Source organism: Azolla caroliniana, unplaced genomic scaffold, assembly GCF_043228905.1.
Source record: "Azolla caroliniana isolate FFs.n. ecotype wild unplaced genomic scaffold, voAzoCaro1.0.p SCAF_21, whole genome shotgun sequence".
In the NCBI taxonomy this organism is placed as follows: Eukaryota; Viridiplantae; Streptophyta; class Polypodiopsida; order Salviniales; family Salviniaceae; genus Azolla; species Azolla caroliniana.
The window spans coordinates 12,176,999-12,202,991 of NW_028230456.1; the positions used below are offsets into that span (position 1 = coordinate 12,176,999).

General features: G+C 44.2%; 1 protein-coding gene across 2 annotated transcripts; it reads right to left on the reverse strand.

Annotated features, from left to right (window-relative positions):
* Positions 1-4,142: 4,142 nt before the first annotated feature.
* On the reverse strand, positions 4,143-8,127 carry LOC147850646 (U-box domain-containing protein 2-like). Of its 2 annotated transcripts, XR_015531647.1 has the most exons (5): positions 7,821-8,127; positions 6,665-6,781; positions 4,754-6,547; positions 4,387-4,667; positions 4,143-4,280 (listed from the first exon to the last, which is right to left on the reverse strand). XR_015531647.1 is itself a non-coding variant. In XM_087336142.1 (4 exons), the coding sequence occupies exons 1-4, from the start codon at positions 8,091-8,093 to the stop codon at positions 4,602-4,604; spliced, it is 2,250 nt and encodes a 749-aa protein (XP_087192268.1). In that variant the 5' UTR covers positions 8,094-8,127; the 3' UTR covers positions 4,143-4,601. The 2 variants fall into 2 exon arrangements, 1 of the variants encoding a protein (XP_087192268.1); XM_087336142.1 differs by having other exon boundaries at positions 4,143-4,667.
* Positions 8,128-25,993: the final 17,866 nt, after the last annotated feature.

Genomic DNA, 25,993 nt, shown 5'->3' on the forward strand with positions numbered 1-25,993 from the left:
AACAAGGCGGGACCATTGGGGTCTTGGACCAAAGAATAGGTGAGAAGAGGGAGAGAGAGAGAGCGAGCGAGCGAGCGAGAGACGCTCACACACGTATAGACAAAGAAGCGCACGGGGACGCGACCCAACAACACAGGAGACACGAGTTGAGAACGCTAGCGTATATATATAAATATGTGTATGTATTTGTATGTATGCAGACGACTCGAACGGTTACAGCCGATCAAGTCGGCGAGATGGATGCCGATGCCTGATCACCCACGCACACAGGAGAGCAAGATGGAGATTCTGCCGGAAGCACACGGGCGTTCCATGGAGCAGGATCAGCCTCCTGAGAACCTGCGCAAAAGAAAGCTATGGAGAATGACAGAGAAGAAGAGCTCGGTCCCAGTCCAACAGCACTTCGTCCCCTCTAGCGCGCAATACCTTCTCTCCCCCGTCTCCCTCTCTTTTATAGCTCAAGGAGGGAGGCCGTTTCACCCGTTTACATCACATTAATTCTCTGTCCTTTCAAACAGAGATACTCCTCGATTTCCCTTATAGAATATTACTACCTAGGATTTGACCTTTGTGCCTACCTATCCACTATACAACAAGGGGCGTGCCCACGTGTAAGGGCCGGTTCACACACACTATACACGGTTTGCGCCTGGGGACGGTTTTCTTCACGACATCGTAGCGAAAGGATACGCTCAAACGCATGGCGTCGACTACAAAGAGACCTTTGCCCCGGTGGCAAAGATGACGACAGTGCGGACCGTAATTGTGATTGCCACGACGAAAGGGTGGCACCTCCATCAAATGGACGTCAAGAACGCCTTTCTACAAGGCGAATTAGAAGAGGAGGTGTACATGATCCAACCACCCGGCTTCAACTCGAGCACCCATCCGAAAGTTGTTTGCCGACTCAAGAAGCCACTCTACGGCCTCAAGCAAGCACCGCGTGCTTGGCATTCGAAGATAACGCAATATCTTCATCAAATCGGCTTCCGTATGTCAAAATCGGACAACTCCCTCTACAGATGAAGCGATTCCGCAAGTCCGATCATCATCATTTTATATGTGGATGACCTAGTCATTGGAGGTGAGCATCTCGTCGAAATCAATAAAGTCAAATCCCTCCTTTCCGACAAGTTCGAGATGACGGACATGAAGGAGCTCCACTACTTCCTCGGCATTGAGGTAATTCGGACTCGGGCCGTAATCATGATCTCTCAACGACACTACATCCTCAACTTGTTATACAAGTTCGGGATGGCGGAGTGCAAATCCGTGGCAACCCCGCTCGATCTTAATCTCAAACTAGATGTGAACTCCGGCACCAAAGCGTGTGAGCCGACTCAGTATCGGCAACTCATCGGGAGTCTCATCTACCTCACGATCACACGACCCGATCTCAGTTATCCAGTCGGTCTCCTTAGCCAATTCATGCAAACACCGCGTGATACTCACTTGTATTGCGCTAAGCGAGTTCTACGCTACGTCATCAGCACAATGGATTGCGGCATCCTCTACAAGACCGCGATGCCAATACGACTCGAGGGGTACACAGACGCCGATTGGGCCGGCTACAAAGCTGATAGAAGATCAACCTCCAGATTTGTTTTCTCCCTCGGCAGCGGAGCAATATCCTAGAGTAGCAAGAAGCAACCTACCGTCGCTCTTTCGAGTACGGAGGCGTAATATAGGGGCGCAGCCGTAGCTGCGTGTGAAGCAGTATGGCTCAAGAGGATTTTGAAGGATCTGGGCGTACCCATCAAGGATCTAACTTCCCTTTACTGCGACAACATGAGCAACATCTATCTGGCTCGGAACCCGGTGTTCCACGTGCGGAGAAAGCACATTGAAGTGCACTATCACTTCATCCGAGAGCGTGTTCTGGCTTGCGATGTCGACCTACAACACATTAGCACCAATCTTCAAACGACCGACATCTTCACTAAAGCCTTAGGAGCCGACAAGCTGTGGCAATTCATGATCGATCTCGGATTGACGATCCCTGACTTGCCAAGCTTGAGGGGGAGTACTGAAGACACTACGCAATAACACATGGATTTTGCAACCACGCAACGAGCAGCGAAGAGCCGATCTACCGCGCAAAGCCACGAAGAAAGACGCAAGCCGAAGCACAGACTTCGCACAACGCAAGCTGGAGCACGGATTCCGCAACTCCGCATAAAGCGAGCCGACGCGGACTCCGGAACGCGAGTTGAAGCGGATTTCGGATACCGTCTGAAACCAACCCGACTTGAGCTTGAGGGGGCATGTTAAGAATCAAGCTCAACTTGGTCTAGTGTGTGAACTCACCTTGAGAGTGAAGAGACACTCCAACGGTCAAGAGTCACCATTATGTCACCACTTTGTATTCTAGCATTTAGTATGAGTCATAGAATCATATGAGCTTTCATATTCCCCATGCTCCATGAGGCTTGTAGTTAATGAAGAGAGAGGGTGACTACATAAAGCACCCTCCTCCCACCTTGTATAATGTTGAGTCTTTCTCCTTTGTCAATATACTTTTACCTTGCGTATTCTCTATGTTTCACTCTCTCTCTCTCTCTCTCTCTCTCTCTCTCTCTCTCTCTCTTACACACACATAACTCACATCTCTTCCGCTTTAGAAGAATCCATCTCTTGATTCTTTACATTATGGAACACCAATAAAGAAAGGAAATTGACATTATTTAATGATTGTGTGTTCATTGGATGGTTGTTAACCTTCATTCCATAGGGAGGTCTATCCAAATTCTAGAATGAGAAGTTGTGGAGTGCGATCTCTCATCTATTATGAACAAATTGTCTCATTGAATTTGTAACTTTCTAGGGTTTTCCACTTGGAGTTAAATAAATATGAAACCTCTCATTTTTTTTAGCAAATTGTGCTTCTTAAGCCTCTTGTTATATCTCCTCTTGGTAAGCTTGGAGGTTGCTTTAACCAAGATCATCTCACAAGGTAGGATCATTATCTTCCAATTGGTTAACAAGATGATAGGGAACATTGTTAATTATTCTTTGGCTTGTAACAATCTAGTTAGCCTCTAAATGAATTTCCTTGATCACTTCACAAACAATTAAATAATTAAGAAGTGTTTATTTAACTGCAAACACAAGTCTTTGTGTGATGCTCTTGCCTTTATGTCTGTGTGCATTGACATAGGATATTGCATTGAATCATATCATCACTCACAAGAATGGCTAAAACATCACGTAGGGAGAGTATGCCTCCAACATGACACATTGAACACGCCATTATGAAAACTATTCAAAATTTGAATCCAATTGTGCACGTACATCATCATGATGAGAAATACAATACAAGGGAACTACTATCATGTAACAAACCTATGAAGAGAGCTCAAAAGATGATTGGAAAATTCATGACGTCAAAATGCTTGTGATGCACATGTTATGATGTTTAGACACAATGAGGTGTGAAGCAAGCCATTGTTCTTGATGAGATGCTTTCCATGTTAAAAGATTTATTCTTATATTGTGATGTTCTAGATATGACGAATTAAGAAAAGTTATTGGATAGATATATCATAACAACTCCAACTTAGTGCAATACTAAAACATGCACAAAATGGAGCAACAATAAGGGGTTTTACATATATTCCTTACCAGCAAGGATTTATTAGGTTGAACCAAAGCTTTATGAATCAATCTTGATGTTCATGTGATGAAGACATTCACCAAGTTAGAGTTTGAAGCTTGCTTCTAAGGTTTTGAAAAAATTGTTTAGATCTTACCCTCACTATTACATCATCTCATGAAATTGTTTGGTTGTTGCTTCCATTCTGTGTTGGATATCCCTCATTCAACCATCCCACGCCTTACAGTAATCAGCAGTAATCAGAAATGGTTCAATTTGGTTTGAAATTGTATTGTTTTAACTGTTTATGTTTCGTTCAACTTGAAGCTACAACCTAAACAGCTTGTAGTGTCATTATTTGCGAGATAAATCAATATAAAATTGATTGCCTCAATGTTGATGATTTCCAAATTTTGGTTATGAAAATTAATTACTTGGTTATGAATGGTTTGGTTTAAATGTTGTGCGTCTCTTAAATTGTTTGATTTACAAGGCTTTGACTCTAATTTCTTGGAGTCAAAATGCTAAACTAATCAGGCTGCATTAATAATCGATGTTGTGGTTGAAGATGTTTCAATGGGATCAATATATCAATCCTCGATGCACTAATCGCACAGCTAATCATCTGTGCAACAGACTTCTAAAGTTTCTTCTATGATGTCTAACTCAAGAGATGGTACTCGGAAATCTGTTTCAACATACAGAAAATTTCAGGTTCAATAGAATGCATTACGCACCAATTTCACCTATATAGATACACAAATGCAAAAGTCAAGCAGCATTATTAGCCCCACCATCCATGAGGACTAGTTGACGACGAAGTAGCAACAGATGTTTGCTGAAGCATCACCAAATCCCATCTTAATGTTGGCTTTTGACTTCAAATTTGTTGTACAGGAAATTCAATCAGTTGAGTATGGTACCAAATCGATATTCTCCATTGAATAGTATAATCGTAACCCACAAAAAAAAAAGAGCCCCCAAGCTGCAACTGGACAATGTGGGTGATCTAGATGCATAGCCGCCCCTGCCTGCCTTGCCTTTGCTCTCTAAAGAGCTGTAACAGTTTTATGGCCTGCAGATATTGCTAGAATATGCCACTTAGAAAAGTTAATGAAAGAATATTCACCTCATTATCAGCCAAATGAAGAAAAGCATCACCTTTTCCTTTGCCTTACGCGTTCCAGATCTTGCCAATGCAGCAAGGGGTGGAATCCCCCCTTCTTGCAGCACAGCTATTCGGAACTTGTCAGCATGCAAGCACATACATAAAAGAGCTGCTGTAGCATTCTCTTTGCTGCGTTTTGTCCCCGTCTCGACCACTTCGACCAAGCCTGCTATACCACCATGAACTTCACCAATGGACACCACTCCTTCTGGGATACGAGTGAGGTTGTGGATGACTGCAACCGCTTTGTCTACCAATCCAGTAGCAGGATCACACATGAGTGCCACCAGTGACTCTACTGCATTGGACCTCACGATCTTCAGCATGTTGCCAGGCTCTGTCGAGAGACTTAATAAAGCTGTGACTGCGTCCCTCTTGCCTTGTAGTGAACCATTGATAAGAAGATTGATTAGCAATGGAATTGCCTCAGATTGACCTATCATGATTTTCTTCTCATAATCCATAGCAGATAAGCTAGACAGTGTTGCAGCTGCGTTCTCTCTGGCCACAGAGGTGCCCACAGCAAGGACATGGACTAGAGAATTGGTCGGATTAGTTGCAGAAATCTCAGGCTTGTTATTATCATTCAGCGACAAGTTCAGCAAGGCTGTGACTGCATTCTCTTGGATTTCAGGATCAGCTGAACGCAACAAAGAGACCAAATGTGGAATGGCTCCACATTTAGTGATCATAACTGTGTACTCCATGTTATTCTTGGTCAGGAGTCTTAGTTCTTTAACAGCAAAACTCTGCACGTCTGCTAAAGGTGATTGAAGATCCCTCACCAGAGCTTGCACCTGTAGTGGGAATGTGTTATCATCTCCTGCTAAATAGGGCCCAACGCTCTCCATAGTTGAGGAATTACTACACGTGATCCCCTTACTAAAGACTGAGCCACAATAATCAACTGATTTACACTCCTTACTGTATGCTGCATGACTTGAAGATGCATGACATCCATTGCCAGAGAGATTACTTTGCAAACTCAATGCTCCAAAGCTATCATCAAGGCTTGCTCCATTGAGTGCATCTATGGTATGCATGCTTGAACTCCCCACAGCACCCGACATGCTAAAATCTCCATCTTCCCTAGTACGCGAATCTTCATCCTGTGTGATCTGAGATTCAGTGGAATTTCCATCACTTGAGCTTAATGCATCCAGGGATATCTTGAGTTCACTTATTTCACAGTTAATGATACCACTGGTTAGCTTTTCCAGGTTAGGAAACACATCATTTGATTTGGACCAGCTTGTAATCAAATGTTTTACATTGTTGTTGGGAATAAGGTTCATATGAACCAACTGCTGCCTGCTTTTTGGACAGCTAGTATTCCCTTCGTCAAACCACTGCTGTATGTATACTCTTTCATAAGTTACCCCAGATGTGACAATTACTGGGTCTGTCATCAGTTCCAGAGAGAGAGGACATCGAAAGCCAACAGGAATGGCAATTCCATGCTCGCACTCTAATAACTGCTTCTGTTCTGCCAAATCATCTGCCATCTGTGTCACCAGAATAATCAACAGGTCTATAAGTTCTTCTTCCACTTCCGCTGTGTCCAAGTGAGCTTTATTCTTTTCCTTCTCAAGCAAAGATGCTTCTCTCAGAATCTCTTGATTGGACTTCAGGTCGAGTTTTCTTGCGATGTCTGCAAGCATACAGTGGTTCAGCTTTACCCCTTTCTTTATCTCCATCAAAACATTTTGAATCTGTTCATGGAGGTCTTCTTCTAAAGAATCCACAAAAAATTTAGGAGTCTCAAGTTGATTCCAAGATTGCTCAACCTAGAAGCCACATAGAGGAGGTGCAGAATTAAACCGTGTTTGTATAAATCAGGGCACAAAGGCTTAAAATGCTGACTCAGAACATTTATCTCGGTTAAGAAATGCATGCTTATGTACTTGCTCTTGTGCATGGTCTGATCCATGCAGTGTCCTCAGGGGAAATACTCTTAGGCTGGACAGTAAATCCATCGATAGGTCTGCAAATGCCTTCAGAATCCTTTGTTTCAGCAGCACCTGAGAACATCGGCACAAGGCTAAATTAAATGATGATAAAGTACATGAAAAGACGATCATATGCATAGTCAAAGATAGCATTGAAACCAACTCCAGTTTCAGTCACCCTAAGGTGTTCATTTTTTATGAGATTATTTAATGGTAATTTGTTTTCATGGGAGTGTTGGCAAAGTTCATTGAGGCTGCAAGAAATAATTGGATGGCAAAGCAGGATGCATGTGCTAAGGCATTACTAAATCATTGGTGAGTACATTGGTGGTCCAAAGAACAGATGTTCTACCTCTGGATATTGTTTCTGCCTAGGATTTGAGATATTTTCTCAGACAAGCAAGAGCAACCTGAGTATCTTGTGATTCTCCATAGATGTGACATACAAGGTATCGATCTATATGTTCTGTGTGAGGTAATGTTATGGATAAGAAAATCCGAATGCCAGTTGAAGGGGAGCCCAACCCGGATAGCATGCAACAACCAAATGTTGCATTGCTCCCATAAAGAATGCTGTGTTCCATGGGCAGATCTCATATACATTACCATTTTATACAACAGCTGATTGTAGACAAGATGGTGAAGTTGGAGCATTGCCATTGGTGGAGAATTGTATGGGCCATTTTACTGAAGCCCTAGGTCCAAAGAAAATAAAGAAGCTAGAGCAGAGCAACCATGTGGGAGAGTACAAGAGCATCATCCCATACCAAATCGAATCACACGAACAGATAAATGTTAACTTGACTGTCACACAACCTGCCCACGACCAACAAGTAAATGTGGCTCCATAATCCTAGCGAATGTTTTCCAATAGCCATGGATGCTATCTTCCAGATTCAATGGAGGAATGCTTAAGACTTTCTTTTTCCTCAAAAATAAAGTGAAGTTATTGTCACGTTATTTTGTCAATCCCTTTGTCTCCTTTCATGCAGATGAAAGACTCAAATATTAGAGCCATGGCATTGATGCAGAGGAATCATACATATTATTAAGAAGAAAGGAAAATCAAACGCTTATGAAAAAAAAGTGGCTAGAGTCTTCTATGAATTACCGGCAAGGATTTGCTCATCTTTCCTGCACATTTCTCTAGAAGTTCTTTCATCTTCAAGCACAAAACCACTATTGTGTCGAGAGTGGACATCTGATCATCATTTAGAGGCCCACTAGTTTCGCGAAGCTCTTCAAACAGGGGTCTCACTAGCCGTATACACTTGACCCAATATTGAACATGAGTTTTATAGTATATTGCATTCTCAGAAATCATAGTTATCTCCTGAAAGAGATGGCATATCTTCTGCATGATTGGAGCATTGTCCACGTCCATGATCCTTCAGAGATTGACAAGAAAATTAATGTCGGCTGCAGAAGAATAGGAACAATTAGTAGGCTAAACTAGATGTTACGAAATGGTCAAAATAAAAAGCATAGGAATCAAAAGAACTGAAAATCTGTAAAATCAAGGAGATATCAAAGGGCAAGAGGGCTGGTTTTACAGCTGATTCGAAGAGTCGGACAGAGAATGAAAGCATTGAAAGGAAATTAGTATAAAAGCAAGTCTTACATTGACGCTCCTCCTCCTCTTCCTCCGCCTCCTTCTTCTTCTTCTTCTTCTTCTTCGAGGGTCTTTCCAGTGTCTAATGCAGAAACTCTGTGTGTGTGTGGTCTCTGAATATATGTATCCAGCTACGCTGCAGAGAAAGGAAGGAAGGAATGAAATGGAATAATCGACTAAGTCATGACAGTGTATGTTTGTATGCTAATGTATGTATGTATGGACATTTAGAATACATATAAAGCATATGTATTCTACATGTATTGTATGCTAAGTATGTAATCAATAACTATGTTATGTATGTACATATACATAGGTTTTGTTTCTGGATTCGTATGTATATGCATATATTACATACATGGTTTGGTTGAAGTTGGGGCTCCTCAAAAGGTAAAATATCATTGATATTTTCAGAGCATCTCAATCCAAGCATTCCTCACTTTCTAATCAGAAACCCTTTGATACTGTGGAATTCGAGCAACATGTAGCCCATACTCACAAGCATGTTGAATCTTATAAGTATCATTGTACTACTCTCAACTTGATCATTGACACTCTGCACCATATGGGACGTAGGTGCACAGATAAGGGACCCATCAACTATGCATAGGCTTTTGTTACAAGCATAACCTTAACCATAGTTCTTTAACCTTAGGGGTTTGGTTTGGGCTAATTCATATGGAACAAAGAGCTTTGAAGGATTGGCTTATCTCAATCCTATGGTGTGAGATAACTTCAGAGGGTTTCATCACTTAACCACTTATAAAAAAATGCAACCAAGTGTGAAATGGACAAGGAAGGGTCTAGGGTTTGATCCTAAATAAGAAAGTTGGCTACTTTCATGAAGGGGATGATGATCTTTATTATTAATCAAACTTACAAAGTGTTAGGAAAATATCCCTCCTATGGGAGGAGCCGATTGGTCGGGCCGAGAGCCGACAATCGAAGACATGGAGAGTCGACAATGGGAGAGTCCAAGTCGAAGACACGACCCACTAGTCGGGCCGACCGGATGGTCAAAGATAAGGCTGACTAGTTGGGCCAACTAGACAGTTGACACTAGAGTCCATTAGTCGAATCCCGCCGACTAATTAACTAGTATTATTATAATAGGAATAACAGTGGCAGTGGCTACATTTGTAAATAGCTCATACAGTGTATAAGTATAAATACACTTAGGGCAAACATGTTGGTGTGGGAGAATAGAACATAATAGTCCTAGCCTCTGTTGCATAGCGCGATAGAGCACCGAGAGTGAGAAAGAGAGTGGCGCCATAACTAAGAGAGCTTGGATGCCAAGGGCCCTGCGTGGCTGATACACTCGATCCCAGAGTGTTGTATTATGTGATCTCACCTTGTACCTCTCCATGTATGGTAGAATCTCTATTCTCGTTGTCGTGAAGGATTTGCTTCACAATATAAAAATAAACTTACATATTGTATTCAATAATATTTGAAAGACTTGAACCCATAACCTCACACACTATGTAGGAAGCACATACCATTAGGCTAGATCATTTGTTTTTAGAACTATATTTTCATGTTTGTACTTATGCCATGTATATTTTCATACATGAAAGCTCAAATGAGCGAGATGTCTATCATGCATCACATGGATTTCATGCACTACATGCATGTCTTGTACCCTCACATGCATCATAGGCATGGGGGCACCTATTTAAAGAGTGAAAGGGAAAAGAGGGAGGGATCAAGGGGAAATCAGAAAATAAAAAGAAGAAGAAGAAGAAGATCGCTCCTTTGGCAAGCATCTTATGTTTAGACCTGGAAGTCGAGGGTTCAAGTCCGAATTTGGTAGAGACAAGTCTTGCGATCAAACATTGTAAAGTTGATAAGATCTTGTATGATTAATAGACATCATGTTCATATCATATACTCTTGCTTCTTGAATCATACTTTGTCTCTATTTTGCTTCTTGAATCATACATTTTCTCTATCTTTTATCCCTGCTCGTCTCTCTCTCTCACATTACTTTAAACTCTTATTCTTGTTATTCTTAATCTTCCTAACATTTTTGCGCAAGCCTTATAAAAGTTTCTTCAACTCCCCTTAACCTTAGTTCCTGCGACTTCCCCGCACGAACCACAACTACCCTGACATAATTTGGTGAACCCTATGTGAAGGCGGAGACAAGGAGAAATGGAGGAGCAAATGAGGCTTATGTGTACGATGATGGATGAATGATGCGAGAGCAAGGGATGATGGCAAGCATCGACAAAGTCATCGACAATATTCTTGCACGAGTAGGAATCTTCGAAGGTATAAATTTAACAAGATTTCTGAAGATTTACAATGAAGAAATGCTTAAACGTGGTGTCGACGAAGCTGCCAAAATTAATAGCTTTAGTCGAGTCGCTGCGATTGGGCTTCAACAAAGGATCCAGGAACTACAGAGGGAGCATCAGACATGGGAATTTTTCAAAAGAGCATTACTGAATGAATACAACCTCAATGATATGTCAAGGATGATAATGCGAGCTTTCATGGATTAGGTAGAGTTTGATAAATATTTAAGTGTTTTGGAAGTATTAAAAGAGTTTTCTAAAAAATTTGAGCAATTAAATGTTAGAGATAGAAAGATAATAGCGCTAGATAAAGTAATATTGCTTCTACAAGCTACTAATATTAAAGTTAGGAAGAGTTTGGGAATGCTTTTGGAAGATCAGAATAGTCTGAGTGGACTTACCAAAGATTGGGTGGAGGTGAAAAGGGCTTGCGTCCATTTCTGTAAAAGAAAGTTATGGTTTATGGAGTTGCCGGATAGAAATGAAGAAGAAACGAGGAACAAGCTAGGAGAAAAGAAAGTAGAACAATCTCTCTTGCACGAATTGATGAAAGGAATGAAAGACTTGTTGATCAAAGTGACGAAGCTGGAATGGTCCAAAGGTGTATGTAGTGTGACAATATCGGCCACTAGAAGAAAGATTGCCAAGAACATAGGGATGCTCTTAATCATGATAAAATCTACTATCAAGATGGCAAGATTCACTCGATAGAGACTCGACAACCACTTCAACTCAACTTTGGGTGAGGTGGAATGAAAAAGCTAATGGAAAATGTCGAGAGAGAAACAACTCAAGCGATACAATATGTGGCAACCTTAGGGTTGCACGTAGAAGACTCATATGGTGGATCTGGCTTTTGGCAAGATGTGATGGAGTATGCAAGAAAAGGGAAGGTTCGAGTGAATGAATTAAAAAGAGCGGGAGATGAAATATGGAACTTCACTGGATGGGATGATCCAGTAGACGCACTATCAACATACGCCCAAGTGAATGCACAAGAGGTACTAGTAGAAGAGAAGCGAAAGAGAGCTAAGGAGGCTGATCTAGCAAAGAAACATGAGACACGAGAACAAAAGAAAAGAGAAATGGAAAAGGGTGCTCCTGAGTTGAAAGAAGCTAATAAAGTCAAAGGGAAGACATGCCCATCTTTCAAGCTTGCTTGAGACATAGAAACAACGACAAATATAAAAAAGGTACTAGAAACAAGAATATTAAATAGTAAGGTAGAATTTACTTTAAGGGAAGTGTTGGGTATAACAAAGAACAAATTTCATGAATTTATTATAGATATTATTAGAGGAAAGAGACAGGTGACGGAGGAAGTTATGGGAGGGTGTGCAACAACACTCCGAGATTTGTATGGTGGCACCATTAACGTTGCAAGTTTAAAAAACAGAAATGATGTTTGGGTTCATGAAGAGGATATGAGTCACTATACAAGGGACCATTGGGCTCGAGCAACAACGGAGGCACTTGCAAAAATTGGGGAGCAACAAGCCCATGTATTGCTTTGATCGATCATGGATCCGAGATTAACATGATGTCGTCGGAATTTTACGCTCGAGGACAGTGGTCGATCGACAAGAATCATGAAGTGCAAAGAAAGGAGATAATGAGAGTCAGAGTTGCATGACAAAGAATGGGCTGGTCATCGAGGAGTGTGGGCCACTTTTAGCAAGATTAAAGAACGGTTTTGGTGGCCTCGATACTATGAGGAAATAAAAAAGTATGTGGAAACTTGTCCCACTTGTCAATATTATTCAAATATAAAATTTTGTGATGGGTTACACCCAACATACTCACGAGGGGTGCATTACAAGTGGATGATAGATTTGGTTACAATGCCACTTGGAGTAGGACAAAAGAGATACTTGGTTATTGCAAGAGAAGATCTAACAAATCCAGTGGAAGGATGTGCACTACGAACAAAAGGGACATTAGGAGTATGCCACTTCATCTTGGAGGACATTGTTTGTAGATATGGATGTATCAGGAAGATAGTGGCAGATATGGGAGAGCTCAATTTTGCGAAAGCTCAATTTTTTTTGACAAAGTAGGAATTCGGCTTTCTTTGACAACGGCGTACAAATTTGATAGAAGAAATAGAAAAAGCAGCTACTAGATTGAAAGAGGCAAGAATCAAGAATAAGGACAGATTTGACAAGATGAAAAGAATACGACCAAGAAAGGTGCAAGAGGGAGATTGGGTATTAGTATATGATAGTACCCTAGATAATCAATACAGTACTATTCAAAAGTTCGCAAAAAGATGGTTTGGACCTTATGAAGTTAGGAAAATAACAGATAAGGCCACATATTTCCTCAATGAATTAGATGGGACAGAAATTCGTACCCCAATTGCAGGAAAAATGATTAAAATATTTAAAAGGAGGGAGTCACTAGAGCCCAAATTTTATGAAGAAGGAGAAGAACTAAAAGAGTCGGAAGAAGTGTTGGATGAACTCTGCATAACCAATGTGCAAGTTCAGAGGGGGCGAGTGTCGTGAAGGATTTGCTTCACAATATAAAAATAAACGTCCATATCGTATTCAGTAATATTTGAAAGACTTGAACCCATAACCTCACACACCAAGTAAGAAGCACATACCATTAGGCTAGGTCATTTATTTTTAGGATTATATTTTTATGTTTGTACTTATGCCATGTATATTTTCATACATGAAAGCTCAAATGAGAGAGATGGCTATCATGCATCACATGTAATGCATGAACTTCAAGTGGCGATCATGCATCACATGCATTTCATTCACTACATGCATGTCTTGTACCCTCACATGCATCATAGGCATTGGGGCACCTATTTAAAGAGTTAAAGGGAAAAGAGGGAGGGATCAAGAGGAAATCAGAAAATAAAAAGAAGAAGAAGAAATTAATTCCTTTGGCACGCATCTTATGTTTAGAAGTGGAAGTCGAGGGTTCAAGTTAGAATTTGGTAGAGAACGGTCTTGCGATCAAACATTGTAAAGTTGGTAAAATCTTGTATTATTAATAGACATCATGTTCATATCATATACTCTTGCTTCTTGAATCATACTTTGTCTCTATTTTGCTTCTTGAATCATACATTGTCTCTATCTTTTATCCATGCTCGTCTCTCTCTCACACATTACTTTAAACTCTTATTCTTGTTATTCTTAATCTTCCTAACATTTCTACGCAAGACTTACAAAAGTTTCTTCAACTCCCCTTAACCTTAGTTCCTGCGACTTCGCCGCACGAACCACAATTGCCCCGACACCGTGGTTTTCCTCGTTAAGGTTTTCCACGTAAATCACTTTGTACTATGCATTTGTTGTTTCCGCATGTATTGTGTATTTTCGAGTTAATCTTTCTCACATATTAGAGGTTCCAAACTCAACAAACTGGTATCAGAGCTTGAGGTGCAAGCATGGAAGGTGTTGTGAGCGGCTTTCCAGGTATGATAGTTCTAAACTCTTAGAACTATGCAAATTGGAAGATTAAGATGGAGAACCTTATCATAGTCAAAGATATGTACAAGCCGATCGACAGAGCAGAAATACCCACGGGGGTATTAGAGTCAGAATGGAAACTTCTTAACAGAAAGGCGGTGGCCACCATCCAACAATGTGTCAATGTAAGTGTCCTTCAACATGTGGTGAATGACACAAATGCCCATGAGATGTGGCAGAAGCTATCAGTTCTATACGAGAGGAAGAACGCCCTCAATAAAACCTCATTGATGAGAAAGATTGTACGGCTGAATTACAAAGACGGTGAGAGCATCGTCGAACACATTAGCACATTCATGGGGTACGTAAATCAACTTGTTGCAACCAAGTTTCCCCTTGAGGATGCAATGCAGGCCATCCTAATGTTGTGTACTTTGCTGGACAGCTGGGAGAACCTGGTGGTGTCACGAAGAGAACTTGTCTCTACAAGCGTTAAAGACAAGCATCTTGAACAAGGAGACCAGAAGGAAGGACAAGGGTGTCCTAGCCTAGTCAGAGTCAAACTTCACTCAACACACCAGTAGAGGAAGAAACCTGCAAAGGAGTCCACCAAGGAAAGAAAAGTCCAATGCCAAATCCAAGTCCCGAGGTAAGCTAACATGCATCTATTGTGGAAAACCTGGACACTTTCAGAGGGATTGCTGACACCTCAAGAAGGACAAGAGTGTTGGCAATAATGTCGAAACCAAGAATATTCCTGATGAAAAGGGCACATCGGCCGTAGCTACGAGTGCAGAGGAGATCTTGTTCATTTGTGAGCAGGCAAGCACAAATCTTGCAAGTGAAGAGTGCACCTGGGTAATCGACTCAAGTGCATCATTCCACATAACTCCGTCGAGAGAGTGTTTTCGACTTACATAGCCAGTGATCATGGTTATGTAAAGATGGGAGATCATGGAGAGTGCAAGATAGCCAGCATTGGAAGCGTGTGCCTGACGACGTCGATTGATGTTGAGGGAAGTTTGACATGTCCCTGATATCAAATTGAATCTGATATCGACTAGAAGATTGGACGATGAAGGCTACAATGGTAGCATCCGAAACGACAAGTGGAAGTTCTGCCGTGGAAACCTCATAGTGGCCCGAGCACAAAAAGAGGGCACATTCTATACCTTGCATGGCCGACTGTGCAAGTCGGAAGTGAATGTGGCAACCGACTCGAGTGGAGAGTTATGGCATAAGAGGCTTGTCCACATTAGTGAAAAAGGAATGTACATCTTGGCCGACCAAGAACTTCTCCTAGAAGTGAAAGGAGTACACTTGGAGAAGTGTGTCGACTGCTTAGTGGGAAAGCAAAACTTAGCGGCATTCTACACAAGACCACCAAGAAGAAGAGAAGTTGCACTGGAACTAGTGCACACGGATGTGTGATATGGAAATGCTCCATCGCATCAAGGTGGAAGTACTTCGTGACGTTCATTGACGACTATAGTCGGAAGACATGGGACTTCGTATTGAAGTTGCAGGATCAAGAAGTGCTGTCAATGTTCAAGGAGTTCTAGGTAAGAACCGAGCGAGAGTCAGTTCAGAAGTTGAAGGTTGTCCGAGCCGACAATGGTGGCAAATATAAAGGGCAATTTGAGGAATAATGCAAGGCCCAGGGTATTCGAATTGAATACACTGTACCAAAGACCCCTAAGTTGAACGGGCTTGTAGAGAGGATGAATTAAACAATCATGGAGAGAGTAAGGAGCATGCTCTCTCATGCTAAATTGCCGAAATCGTACTGGGCTGAGACAATGTACACAATGGTGTTGCGTTTGTTACACGCGTGCGTGTAGAAAGAGAGAGACCACGGTGGTCTTGGACTAGGGAGTAGAGGAGAAAGAATAAGATATGAGAAATGGAAGCTTAACACCGGATGAGAAGATGAAGAGTAGCACATAAGCATAGACCAAAATAGATGGAAGCAAGATCCACAACAAGATATATTAAAAACAAGCGAATGATTACAACAATGGTGGCCGCCATGGCCGCACCAAACGACTATGAGAAAAACCCTTGAAGAAAACCCTAAACGAAACCCTAAAACCGAATAGGAAACCTCGACCTAAGTGGTATGCCTCTCTCCCTCAAAATAGGCAACCCCTTCATAAGTGACCCCTCCCTTCCTTTTATAGCCAAAGGAGGGAGGGACCTTATAATGTGGTATAAAACTTCCCCTCTTATTTCTATACACCATTTCCTAGTATACGTGTGCACATGTTGCACACCACCGATTTGCCCATTCCACCCCGGTTTCACACTATAGCCGGAAATCTTCACGACATCCACCCCACCAAACCGCACATCCACCGATATGTGCCAAGAAAGGAAAAGGGTGAGATTTTGGCGACGGTGATTAACCGGGTCTTTCGGCTTACTGGCACCCAACCGTCTTGCTGGTCCCTTGCTAGCGCCGATCCGTCTTGTCGGCTCCTTACCGGCACCTACCCTTCCACCGCGTCCCCGAACCGGTGGCTCCACCCGATCCGCCATATCCGTCATTTACCCTCAAACCGTCGGCTCCAACCAATCCACCACGTTCGTCGTGTGTACCCGAAACACCGACTCCATCCGATCCGCCATGTCCGGCGCACACGCCTTCTTCTTCGACCAGCCATCCCGAACACCGTCGCCGATCCAGTCTCCCTTCCTTCGCTCACCGCGCATGTCCGCCAGTTAGACCCCCGATTACTTCGATCGCTCGCCGGGTGCCGCTCCTCGCGTATCGTGTGTGTTCCACCTCCGGCTCGACCTTCTCCTCGCCCCGAACACCTCGTACCGACTCCCTTCGTTCTGCGCTCGGCTTCCGTAGGCTCTTTCCGTGCGTCGTTGTCGTCCATCAAATGGGCGCTCGTTCTTCGGTCCTTACGTGACCCCGTTACGCGCTCCTTGCTTCTCCCTCGCTCTCCGTGCTCTCTCGCCGTAGAGCATACCGTCATCCCGACCACCATGTCAGTGTCCTTCGCGACTCTGATTACCGCTTCATCCCGACTCTCATCCTCTTGTCTCGCTTGGCCTCGCATGCCTTCTGGGACACCGCGCTTCCTCTTCCCGGCGCGTAGCCCGTTGCTCTCCACGCACCTCCTCTGGTTCTCAAGACATAGCCTTCCATGCTCGCCGATCATCCGCCGATACCAGCACCTCACTGCTCCGTCTCTCGCCGCGTGCATTCCTCGCAAAAGCTCGACCGGTCCCCCGTTGCCGGTCACTCGTTGCCGCTCTTCCGGGTGCATCCTTACTTCTCGGCCCTTAGCCAGCCGTAGTGCATGCTCCGTTTTACACCGTAGTGCATACTTCGTATTACGCGCCTCATCCGCCGTAGACCCGACCTCCGCGTCGGTCTCTTCGTCCTTTGTTTCCATAGCCCCTTCCAACTCTGGCTTGCCGTCTGGGCCATGCTCTTCTGTCTTCACACACCGGGTACCCATTCCGGTAGCCTCGTCCGTTCCGGTCTCCGACTCCTCGCCGCCACCCGCCGTCTCTTCGGTCTTATGTTGATCTGCAACCGCCGAAGTCTCAAGAATAGGTGTGGAGGGTTCCTCTTGCTCTCGGTCTTCCGCCAAGCCGTAATCACTGTGCTCAGTTAGCCTCCTTCTCGCGCTCACCGGCTCCCACCGGGTGTTGTGGCCCGTTCGCCTCGACCTCCAATCATGCCGACTTAGCCTTCACCCGGATCGGTCTCGGCCAATCGAGTTCTGGTTTGGTCTGCTCCCTTCTGTAATCGTAACCGGCCGATACATGTTTGTCCGCACAAATCCGGCCTTGCCGGCTCTTCTTCGGTTCGGGCCCGGTTGACCGGACCCCGCTCCAATCTTCTTCTGCCTCGTCTTCCGGTCGTGTCGGATTATCGACCGGTTCATCTTCCGGTCGGGTCGGTTCCCGACTCTCCCCTCCTTGCCGCTCCCGACCTCTCCGTCGGTCCTCTTGTATATGCCCGTTCCGGGCCTCACATCCTCATCTTCGCACGTGTTCGCTCCGGGCCATGCCTCCTCACGGCCACCGTCCTTCTCTCCGGTCTTACGTTGGCATTCGAGCGCAACCGCCGTAGTCTCCGGTCTCGGTGTCGGGGGGTCTCTCCTCCGTCCGCTATGACCTTCCTCGTCGTCGTTTCGATCGTCCGCTTTGCCGCCGCCACCTTCCGTCCCTCCGGTCTCACGTGGGCTCTCGGGGCCGACCGCCGAAGTCTCTAGAATAGGTGTGGGAAAAGTCTTGGTACCATCACTCGCCGATGTCATGTTTGTAGCCACCTTCGTTCGGACGCCGTGGTCCGTGGCTATCTCGTCCCCGGTTACGCAAGCCTCGGTTATGCTTGCTACCTCCTCGTCCTCGTACTCGTCTAGGTTGCCCGCCTTGCCGTCGCCACCGCCCGTCGCTCTAGGACTCACGTCGGCACTCGGGCTGACCGTTGGAGCTTCTAGGACCGGTGTGGGTAAGGACCCGGCACCACCGCTCGTTGTGTCCGCAGCCGCCTCCGTCTGGTCGTCGTTATCCGCGGCTACCTCGCCTCCGATTGCGCAAGCCTCGATTATGGTTGCCGCCGTCTCTTCCATGTCGTCGTCTTGGTTGGCCGCCTTGCCCTCGTCACCGCCCGTCGCTCTAGGTCTCACGGCAGCACTCGGGCCGACCGCCGGAGCCTCTAGGACCGGTGTGTGTAACATCGTGGCACCGCCACTTGTCTCCTCCCCACTCGATGTTTCGGGCCGCCATGTCCCGAATCCGTAGTTACCGGCCTCCATGGCCGTCCCTTCACCGCAAGGCAAGAGGGTCGCTTGCTCCGCACCCTCTCCCATGTCGCCGTCGTACGCTCTTCCGGCCTCCGTATAGGCCCCCGTCTTCTACGCTTAGGGAGGCTTCTTCCTCTGCTTCCTTCGATCGCCTCCGGCCCAACTCCATAATAAGTCCTTCTTCGGCTTCGATTTTCCCCTTCACAAGCTCACATGCCTCCCGTATTAGCGCTTCTAGGTCGAGCTCCTCCGAACCGTTTTGCGTTGAGCTCTCTTCCGGCGGTAGTGCGTACTCACTCGCCACTCTCTCTTCTCCGCCGTTCGCGGGCCATGTTGTGGCCGACCGCCTCGCATCATGTTGCCGGCACACCCATTCCACCTCGGACCACTCCTCGGTGAGACCATGTGCTCCATAATCATCTTGAAGCTCGAATAAGATGTCCGTCCTCTCCTCTTGATGGATCGTCTTCAAAAAAAAGAGGACTTTGTCCGCCCCCACTGATCTCCGATCTCGCTCTGTGAGTTGAGAGAAACGGCGCTCGAACTCTCGGAATGCCTCCATCGCGCTCCGATGACGCCTCGCCGACGCCATCCACCGATCAAACTCATGTCGACCTCTTCCTTCCAGTTCCGTGTACCCGTACGCCTCCAATAGGGCTCCCTCAAAGGACACCCACGACTCATGAGCTTTTAGTAGCTCCTTGACCTCCTTGTGCACCGATACGACCGGCACTCGAGGAAAATACTCTAGCCACATCGCCTCGTCCACGCCCCCTTTCGCCATCTCGGCCTTGTAGGCTCCCAAAAATTTTAGGACCTCATTCGCTTGAACCGGCCAACTCGATTGACCACCCTTTCGATGGTTTGTTGAGCCGCATCTCGCTTCGCCATCTTCCGTCCGGCTTCCATCACGATCTTTGCCATCATCTCCTCGAAGTCGAAGTCTTCTTCCATCTCCATGCTCCCTTGCTGCCCTTCACGTCGGGTTCACCAAAGATGTCGCGTTTGTTACGCGCGTGCGTGTAGAAAGGGCGAGACCACGTGGGTCTTGGACTAGGGAGTAGAGGAGAAAGAATAAGATATGAGAAATGGAAGCTTAACACCGGATGAGAAGATGAAGAGTAGCACATAAGCATAGACCAAAATAGATGGAAGCAAGATCCACAACAAGATATATTAAAAACAAGCGAATGATTACAACAATGGTGGCCGCCATGGCCGCACCAAATGACTATGAGAAAAACCCTTGAAGAAAACCCTAAACGAAACCCTAAAACCGAATAGGAAACCCTCGACCTAAGTGGTATGCCTCTCTCCCTCAAAATAGGCAACCCCTTCATAAGTGACCCCTCCCTTCCTTTTATAGCCAAAGGAGGGAGGGACCTTATAATGTGGTATAAAACTTCCCCTCTTATTTCTATACACCATTTCCTAGTATACGTGTGCACATGTTGCACACCACCGATTTGTCCATTCCACCCCGGTTTCACACTATATCCGGAAATCTTCACGACAACGGTTTACCTGATCAACTGGTCCCCCTCAGTATCACTGAAAGGTGATGTCCCACAAAGGATGTGGATAGGAAAGGATGTCTCCTACCAACACCTCAAGGTGTTTGGATGCTTGGTGTATATGCATGTTGCAAATGATCAGAGGTCGAAGCTCGACAGTAAGTCGAAACCATGCCTATTTATGGGATAATCATACGACGAGTTTGGCTACAAGCTATGGAACTTAGTCGATAAGAAGGTGGTGAGGAGTCGGGATGTAGTTTTCTTGGAAGACAAAACATTTGAGGACTGGAATAAACAGAAGTCGGAATCGACTCCCTAGTCACCCTCGACTACCACCTTAAGACTAGTTGAACCGGCACAGTCCGCTAGATGGAAGAGCTGAATCGGAGTCTGTCGACTCAAAGCAACCAACCTATGAGTTAGAATCGACGAACCTATTGAAGTCGATCGAAGAATACGAATCAGAGTGAGTGGACATCTGACAACCAATCGACATGAATGAACTCGAGCTGAGAGAAGAGTTGACAGAGACATCCGAGCAGGAGCCAATGACGAATGGAAGGAGATATCCTCTTAGAGAGAGAAGAGCACCGACAACATATGCGAGTCAATACATCCTCTTGACTGATGAAGATTGTTGAGTGAGCAAGCTCAACCGGATCTGGATCGACTGAATAAGCTAGAGCCGGATCGGTATCCGGAACGGAGAATCGGATCGGTGTCCGGATGATATCCGGAATCAAGAGCCGGATCGGATTGAAATCGGTAGGCCGTTAGAGGCCTATGGATCCAGCCTTGTACATAGGCATACTTTTGGGAGTCAGTGACAGTCGCTCGTATGAGCATTGAAGTACCTGTCAGTATTTCTATCAGTCCTTTATGGACTTGTATAAAAGTGCTCTCTGAGCACATTCTATGCACAGAATATTGAGAGTATTATTTTGAATTGAGTTGTGTTTATGTTCTGCTCTCTCTCTCTCTCTCTCTCTCTCTCTCTCTTTGTGTCTCCTGTGTATGCTTATTCTTTGTGTTAAGCTTCCATTAAACCTTCTTCTCTTTACTGTTACTATCCGGCAGAGCCGGTTTGGCATACACTTCCACATGCTAACTTTGACATGGTATCAGAGTGAGAACCTCTGCAGCCGACGAGCGACTAATGAAGACAAACCCTAACACCCGGTGAAGAACAGTAGAGAACCTAAGATGAATAGAGGTATGGTAAGTTCACTTTCGAGAGAAAAGCTCGACTGGAGCAACTATGCATCCTGGTCATATAAAATGCACCAGTACCTGGGTCGAGAAATCATCGCGGAATAGATCACAATAAATGAACTACGCGCTGAAATACAAATCACAGAATTGCCAGAAAAAAACAAGACACACAACAGTGCACAGAGATTTACGTGGAAACCCTAAAACGGGGAAAAACCACAGGTGAACAGATTATTCACTATAGCATAGTGGATATACAATACAAAGATGATTACAACACTCTGTCGAGTGTATCGGCTGCACAGGGCTCTTCGTGTCTGCTGTTACACACATAGCTATGGCGTGGCCCTCTCTTCTCTCTCTCACTCTCCTGCACACAATAACGCTTACACAGTTCTGCACACACATAAAGTTTGCCCTAGTTGTATATATACTTACACAACTTTTTGGCTATTTACATATGTAGCCCTCATGGGGCGCACACTTAGACTATTTACAAGTATAGTCACTCATTAACTCGGCTCCTCTCTCTTTCCCATCTGGAGAGACTTGTTTCCACACATCATCATCATTATTATTACTATAATAATAATAGTCGAATCTTCAAACAATCGACTCACTGTTTTCGACTCTTCGACTCTCAGCTTTCCAAATAGTCAGATCTTCACTGTCATCGACTGTCGACTTTCGAATTAGTCGGTTCTTCCTCCCACTGGAGGGACATATGCGAGCAAGCTCAACTGGATCTGGATCGGCTGAATAAGCTAGAGCCGGATCGGTATCCGGAACGGAGAACCGGATCGGTGTCCAGATGATATCCGGAACCAGGAGCCGGATTGGATTGAAACCGGTAGGCCGTTAGAGGCCTATGGATCTAGCCTAGTACATAGGCATACTTTTGGGAGTCAGTGACAGTCGCTCGTATGAGCATTGAAGTACCTGTCAGTACTTCTATCAGTCCTTTATGGACTTGTATAAAAGTGCTCTCTGAGCACATCTATGCACAGAATATTGAGAGTATTATTTTGAATTGAGTTGTGTTTATGTTCTACTCTCTCTCTCTCTCTCTCTCTCTCTCTCTCTCTCTCTCTCTCTCTTTGTGTCTCCTGTGTATGCTTATTCTTTGTGTTAAGCTTCCATTAAACCTTCTTCTCTTTACTGTTACTATTCGGCAGAACTAGTTTGGCATACACTTCCACACGCTAACTTTGACATGGTATCAGAGCGCAAGGGTTGAGAACCTCTGCAGCCGACGAGCGACTAATGAAGACAAACCCTAACACTCGGTGAAGAACAATAGAGAACCTAAGATGAACATAGGTATGGCAAGTTCACTTTCGATAGAATAGCTCGACTGGAGCAACTATGCATCTTGGTTATATTTTAATGCACCAATACCTGTTGGGGCATGGATATTGGAGCTATGTGGAAGGAACCAACGAGGTAGCACCGAAGCCGGCACACAAAGACTTCCCGGCATGGGAGTAAGGAGCGAGCTGAGTATTGTACTGCCTTGCATCCGGTGTGCACGATCAGATGCTCGGTTACATCAAGGATGGAAAGACGCCGAAGGAAGCCTGGGAAAATCTACGGAAGATTTTCGCCGTGAGTACCATAGCCCGGAAGTTGCAGTTCCGGCAAGAGCTGGACAACATCAGACAAAGACATATTATGTCAGTTATGAACTACACCACTAAGATAAAGGAGATTTGTGATGCGCTCGGGTCCATCAATGTGATGGTGGACAAAAACGAGATGGTCCAGATCTGTCTTGGTGGTCTAACACAACGGTACAGGCCAATCCGGACGACAATTTGCACCCGGGAGACGCCACCATCCTTCTTCGACTTACAATCCATCTCGATGGTCGAGGAAAACCATGCGAGTGGGTTGAGGACCAGTCAAAACACGTTCGCATTCACTAGTGAAAGGATCGTGCATAAATGGAAGGATATGGAATATTTTGATTGATTTTAGTACTTTTTCAATGATTTTACAAAACACATTGATACCAGTATCATACATGTTCATATATACTATGAAAAAGGTTAAAAATCCACTATTTTTGTGATTTAGAAATAAATAAAAAAAGAGGAATTTCAAAAAGTTACATTCTCAATTTATATCACAAACTTTACAACCAATGTTATTTTATAAGGACACATTTTTTAGAAATCATAAGAATTCAAAACACATGCTTTTATATTACTCGATTTGTTACAAGCGGAATGTAGTTACACTTCATAGCCAAAAATACATTCATGATCACTCCTTTATGGAGAATCACTACTATAACTAATATACAATGACGATTCCTCCTCGTCATCCTCGTATGTACCAATCAATGCATTATCTTCGTCATAAACCAAATGGTTTGACTCTAGATTATATGTAGCAGATCTCGTTTGCCTTCGACTCGAGCCACCTTGTAGACCTGATAATTTTTCTTTTATTATATCTATTGTTGACTTCCTTAATCGTTCGGCTTTTGTAAGAGTGAAGTTGTACACAATGATATCCACATCAAAGATATCAAGGGTCGAGGTGTTACGAATGCTTCGCTTCCTCTTCCTACCTCCCCTTGTCGTTGGGCATTCAATCATCTCCAATGTATACTTACCTGTAAAAGCATTTGCACTTCTAGTGTTGTACCAATGAACGTTTATAGACTTGATCGTGTTTTCTATTTCATGCATTAGCATTTCTAGAATTTTACCAACCCAAAATTGGTGGCCATGTGAGTTTTCATCAGCCGGCGTTGCAATCAACATCCCCGCCGCGAGCTCTTGCAAATTGCCTTGCCATCTAGCTTCGGCTGCTTTGGTCATCCTTGGTCCCACATAAATGTCTCTTTGTTGTGGATGAACCAAACTATCATTAATCGCATTTGTTAGTTTCTCTGGAGTTTTATTTACACGATCATGTTGTAGCGACCATGTGAATGGTGTTCTCTATTTCATGCATTAACACTTTTAGAATTTTACCAACCCAAAATTGGTGGCCATGTGAGTTCTCATCAGCCAGCGTTGCAATCAACATCCCCGCCGCGAGCTCTTGCAAATTGCCTTGCCATCTAGCTTTGGCTGCTTTGGTCATCCTTGGTCCCACATAAATGCCTCTTTGTTGTGGATGGACCAAACTGTCATTAATCGCATTTGTTGGTTGCTTTGGAGTTTTATTTACACGATCATGTTGTAGTGACCATGTGAATGGCGTTTCCAAATTCCAATTATCACCAAATACACAATTGTCTATAATTCCTTTCTGATCACTAAAAATTACATCCCACCATGACGTGTCTTGTTGTGCGGCATATTTCTTGGCGGCCTCAATATGCTTGTTTTTTTTTTTCTAAGGCTTGGAGCCATAACAATGTTTTTTCCGATACCAAGTCACTATGCAATTGTCCTTTCTTCTCAATTGGCATTTGTTTAGCTCCATGGAAAATTGTCCTTGGCATACTAGAAACCACCTTCAGGTTCCCATGTTGTAGAAGATGAATATTGTTTAGCATACAAAAGTGTAGAACCACTTATTTCATTTTTCTTTATCATAAAAATGTGATTGAAGCTTATATTGTTTAACTGGGCGAGCACTCTAACATTCCTAACACCCCCATCTGATATATAGCTCTTAAAGTCATATACCTCCTTCAAGTGTAACACTTTTGGGCGTGGTGGATATGCATCACAAATGACATCAAATAGTTTTGGTAATGTGAAAGCATCATGCCAAGACAACTGTCTAGAGAATGTGCTAAACATCTGATCTATATGATCATGTGTGGCCAACCAAAAGAAAATTTACTTTCACTTTTCTAAACAATCCTTGGTTGACCAACATACTTAGATAGCCAAACACAGTTGAATTGTTGTTCTCTCTAGCAATATTGTCCAATTGAATGTATAGAACAGGGGGGAACGGTGGGCCCCAAGACATCAAAACTCGGTGAATCACTGTAATTGTTAGGTGAGGGTCATTGTGAACATTGGGGTATGTAATGAAGACGTGAGGTCCAACTGACCTATTATAAGCCAAGCATCCCACCAAGTGCATTTGAACAAGGCACTCATCATTGACACCTTTGGGGAGCCTCCGCATATGCGGCAAGGACGTCTTCTTCTGGTCCATGCCATCTATCATTAAGCACATGTATTGTTCGGGCCTCTTCAAACACTTCTCTCTATGATGCATCACCTTCTTTCGTTCTAACGATTGTGCCTCACGATGCTCTTGTAGTAACTTCTTACTCATATCCTTTTCCATTGCTGTCTTTGCGCCTTTAGCCAAACTTTTAAGATTTGCACAAATGGAGCAATACCCCATGCATACTTTACGTGGAATGATAACATTTGAAAATTGAGCTCTCCATAATCTTGTGAATTGGCTATATGTGATAGATTTATTACGTGAGCCCACCAAATTAGATCGATAGACATC